Here is a 4,981-nt window from a genome sequence, read left to right as displayed (position 1 = left end):
GTGGTCGTATGTATATACATGCCTGCAAAGTCCACGTACTCCCACAAATACTGGCGCGCATGCGCATCGCAGAGGATGTGACGTAGTTAGAAAGTCGAAATCAGGTAGAAACGGACAAAGAAATTACAGTTGCGCAGGTTGGAAAATGTGTCGAAATGTACATAAAATGTAATAAAGATCTTGAAATGAGGAATGTTGATATGTGTACAATGTGCCGGGCGTCTAGAGGGCGTTCAGTGTGCCACACGGAGGAGGCACGAATTCAGGGGTCAGGCAGTTTTGAGCTTCTTCGCTGTAGACTAAACCTGGAAACACAAACGAGGAAAGGTCTCGATAACCAGTCGACACAAATAATGATGCTACAAATTGATACTAAATTTGATAAGTAAGTAGAAGTAACGATTTCGATGCTTAACTCATACCTGGAGTAGATGCATAGTGATTCCAACAAGTCATCAATACCCAAGTCACCCATACAACATGGTGGTATTTTTTAGCATTTTCACAAAATATTCAGCTCCGATTGCGTCCATGAAGTCAGCGAGCCTGACCAACTGAGCCCATTAGGCGCCCCTTGAGACAGGCACGGGTTGCTGAAGACCTATTCTAACCCGGATGTTCACGGGGATGCACTAACTTAGTCATATCACGTAACACTTAGAAGAAGTTATTTGACAAGATGGACAATATTACCGTGAAACAAACACATGCGAATGTGTTCGTAATTTTTTTATTTTTTTTAAAAATGAGTATTTACTACAAAATTGTAGAGTAAGCGGTGCTAATTACTTTCCATGAATGAATTCCACTTGAATTCTCATCCCGAACACAGAGACAAGTATTTAAGTAACAATCTATTTTTCAAGTTTTCACCAGGGGATAACATCGCTCACTATCTAAATGTAAACATGACGTTTGCCATATATGTTCCAGATAAACAAGTCAACGAGGTCCCTACCTTGTCCACACATCTGATGTCCGGCATAGTTGCCATAGTTACAGGTATAGTAGAAGCGGCAGGGTTCGAATTCGCCTTGACTGTCCAGCTCTGGGATGCGATGGACGGTGGAGTTGAGGGCGGTGCAGTCCGCGACCCTGTTGCATGGCCATGCTGCACTGTCCTCCCTGGGGATGGAGACAGTGGTAGAAAAGGGGTGGAGACAGGGGAGAATAGGGGTGGAGACAGGGGTAGTATCGGGGTGGAGACTGGGGTAGAATAGGGGTGGATACAGGGGTAGAATAGGGGTGGGGACAGGGGCAGAATACGGGTGGGGACAGGGGCAGAATAGGGGTGGAGACAGGGGTTGTATCGGGGTGGATACAGGGGTAGAATAGGGGTGGAGACAGGGGTAGTATCGGGGTGGATACAGGGGAAGAATAGGGGTGGATAGAGGGGTATAAATCCCGGTGGAGACACGGATAGAGATGCGAGGTAGAGATGTCGATGTATGTAAGAGGTACAGATACGGGTAGAAACAGCGGTGTGTATGGTGAAGAGATACGAGACGATACATAGGGTAGAGATTAGGGTGTACAATCATAAGGTTTCATCTTAATTGAAATTGTCATTATTAATTACGGAGACAAAACAAACAACGGTTAAGGTTCGTGTTTGACCTGCACTAAAGGTCACCTGTCGGTCGAGCCACAATTGCCCGTACTTACGGCACACATATGCCGTCGAGCTGGTCGTATGCTGTGCCGTTGACACAGTCGGTCTGGTCGTGTTCCCCGTTGTCACAGCGGCCGTACGACCTGCAACCCCACCACGCCAGACCGTTCTGCAACCCCGTGCAGTTGAAGTCTGTAGGGAAGTTTCCAGCACTCGCCACGGCTGGAAAGACAACAGACACCAGTTAACAGACAACGGACAACAGACACCAGTTAACAGACAACGGACAACAGACACCAGTTAACAGACAACGGACAACAGACACCAGTTAACAGTCATCAGACATTATTCAAGAAACAGCAATTAACAATCAGTTAACAGTCGTCAGAGGTATGCAGTCATGTGCACGATGTGCACATGGTGCTTGAAAACGTGTTTTTGGATGTATCGTGACAGACTCGTTACACATCATTATCAGCAACCCAGCGACATGCAGATGGTCGACAGCGTTCCGCCGTACAGCGGGAAGACAGGTTTCTCCTGTTTGCAGCAAGACGTCATCACTTCGTGACTGCCACCACACTCAGAAATGAAAGCGGAACGCCAGTGGCCTAAACATTTCTACCCAGTGCGCCATCGTCTCCGTGAGGCGGGACATCGGTCACGGAGAGCATGCATTCGTATCTCACGGACCCGAAATGACAGGCAGGCACGTTTGGACTGGGCTGAAGATCACGTCAGTTCGCCAGACCAAAAGTGGGCTTCAGTACTTTTAACTGATGATTCGAGATACTGTCTAGATTTAGCTTCCAAGTGTGGCGTAGACAATTAGAAAGATTTCAGGATTCCAACGAAGCCGAAAATAACTACCATCAAGAGGGCTCAGTCATGATTTGGGAAGGGATCAATGACGCTGGAAGGACCGATCCCCATGTCCTACAGCGGGGCACAGTGTCAGGCGTGTGCAACACGTGGACCCAATACTTGCTACTGAGAGTTGTTCTGGATAAGGAATTTGTTTTCGTGATTTTTTTTATGTTTCAGTTTTGGTCAGATACTTTCTTTGACATGTGATCTGACTGATTTTTGGTCACATGTTGTTGTTGGTAATGCGTGACACACGACAACGGACTGTATATTAAACATATCTTTACACACTATCGTCTTTGGCTATTTCAACAGATGACACTATTAGAGGTATTACGTTTATAAAATGGTGATACTTAGCATGTCAGTTTGATGTGGGAGTATTTCAGTTATATTACGGCATGTCAGCTTGATGTGGGAGTATTTCAGTTATATCACGACATGTCAGCTTGAAGTGGGAGTATTTCAGTTATATCACGACATGTCAGCTTGAAGTGGGAGTATTTCAGTTATATCACGACATGTCAGCTTGATGTGGGAGTATTTCAGTTATATCACGATACGTCAGCTTGATGTGGGAGTATTTCAGTTATATCACGACATCTCAGCTTGAAGTGGGAGTATTTCAGTTATATCACGACATGTCAGCTTGATGTGGGAGTATTTCAGTTATATCACGACATGTCAGCTTGATGTGAGAGAAAAGCACGGAGTCAGGCAGGTCACAGATCCTGTGGTGACTGATAAGAGCATGGGCGTGTCGCCGACAAGGCAGAGCTACAATGTGGACAAAGCAGATTGAAACGGATCCTGCACGGCTAGGAACCTCAACTCAACGAACTACATCGCGACTACGCGGGAAACCGTTCTCCCACACCAGAAATAGCCAAGAGAACAATAACAGGTCCTGAATAATACTTGTCCGATTTTGGCAACATTCCACTCTAAGCGTACAGTTGAAACAAAAGTCTGTAACAAACACCATTGATTTGCTTCAAAGATATGTTGAACAAAACAGGTTAGGAATGTTGGGGGATATTTTTATCAAAATGTACGCTCAGCCTACACTGTTAACAAAATATCCCAAAAATATTACTGATCCCTACCCTTTTGTGTTCAGTTTGTATAGACATTTTATAATGAGCTCATTGGATCGCGCGAGACTAACAGTATTTGCAATGAACAGTTTCTAAGATGAGGGGCAGTACGGTAGCTTAGTGGTTAAAACGTTTGCTCTTCGTGCATAAGACCCAGGTTCGATTCCCTACAATGCGTAAAATCAGTTTATGGTGTCCCCCGCACTGATATTGCTGGAATATTGCTAAAAGCGGCGTAAAACCATACTCACTCACTCCTAAGATGACCAGATGTGCAAATATGATAATTAAAAGAAGAAATATCGAAGCATGACACCCGTCATAGAGAAACACGACGATGACGTCGCTTGATGTGGAAGGCTATACTTACCGAGGCAGGTAGCGGCGATCAGTAGCAGATACATTTTGAAATATTGCACTCCTTGTGTCGACTGTTGCTGGACTGGCGATACCTACGTCCACCTAGTATTTATATGTGTGAGGGGGGCACGTATCCCTGCGAGGACGTAGATGTGAGTCGAAACATGCTCACAAAGCGCGAGCCTCTCCATATCCAAAACGTGATATGTCAAACTCCAGGAAGTGAGAAGCCACCGGTGATTTTAATGTCAGATTTTAAATATTTGAAACACGAAACACTCCATCACGTATCGTGACCTTAAATACAAAAACTGTAACGGGTAATCCCCGGAGAGGTGGGTGTCACTGGCTCCTGGCTGGGGCTGGTGTCAAGTATGAAGGTTGGTTTCAAAACCGTGTTCAGGGTGGCACGAAAACTGAACGCTTCTCGTTGTTTCTTTGATGTTAAAGGAGCGTTTGGTTGGCTGTGGGATGAAAACACGATTTGCACAGCGCCTGACGTATGTTGAAAAAATATTATCACAGATGATATGTGGTTGTTATGTTTGGTGTCACGTGTCCACTTCCAAATTGAAACCGGAAGTTAACCCAGAAATCTACACTCAAAATAATTCAGTGTAAAACCAACAAACAACATTGAAATGTTATACAATTAGCAACTGTATTATAAAGCTAGATTTACAAATTGATACAAATTATTGCAAAGCAATTACAATGGCAGTACACAATGGAGTGGCAGAGCAAACTCCTGTGTCAGTTAATACTGTGACAGTACAAAATATAATAGCAGTGGTAGCAGCAATAAAGTCAGCTATAATAACATTCACCTGTCAGCAGCAGTTCCACAATAGGTCTAGGCTTGATCCCCAGTGTGAAAAGGTGCTCTTTACACAGTCGCTGGTCTTGATGTAATGTGAGATGTTAGAAGCATGCTCTTGTCCCCATATATATATTACCGTACAGTCTCAGAGTCTAAATACCTTCTAGAAAGTTCCATATCATGTTTGATTCGTCGATAGGTTTTCTAGAAGATGCCAGATTATAC

General features: G+C 44.4%; 1 protein-coding gene across 1 annotated transcript; it reads right to left on the bottom strand.

Moving 5' to 3' along the window:
- Positions 1–4,002, bottom strand: LOC139455176 (uncharacterized). Its single transcript, XM_071236728.1, has 4 exons — positions 3,947–4,002; positions 1,666–1,834; positions 959–1,125; positions 1–305 (listed from the first exon to the last, which is right to left on the bottom strand). Exons 1-4 carry the CDS (start codon positions 3,978–3,980, stop codon positions 223–225), a joined length of 453 nt encoding a protein of 150 aa, XP_071092829.1. The 5' UTR covers positions 3,981–4,002; the 3' UTR covers positions 1–222.
- Between the last annotated feature and the right edge of the window lie 979 nt (positions 4,003–4,981).

This window comes from Haliotis cracherodii, unplaced genomic scaffold (assembly GCF_022045235.1).
Source record: "Haliotis cracherodii isolate W230 unplaced genomic scaffold, xgHalCrac1.p SCAF_11, whole genome shotgun sequence".
Taxonomy (NCBI): domain Eukaryota; kingdom Metazoa; phylum Mollusca; class Gastropoda; order Lepetellida; family Haliotidae; genus Haliotis; species Haliotis cracherodii.
This window is presented reverse-complemented; position numbering and strand designations above follow the sequence as displayed.

Coding starts and splice junctions, on each gene's coding strand:
- LOC139455176 (XM_071236728.1), bottom strand. CDS start 3,980: ATGTATCTGCTACTGATCGCCGCTACCTGCCTCG. Junction 1,835..3,946: donor GATCGCCGCTACCTGCCTCG/GTAAGTATAGCC, acceptor TTGTCTTTCCAG/CCGTGGCGAGTGCTGGAAAC. Junction 306..958: donor ACATCAGATGTGTGGACAAG/GTAGGGACCTCG, acceptor TTGTGTTTCCAG/GTTTAGTCTACAGCGAAGAA.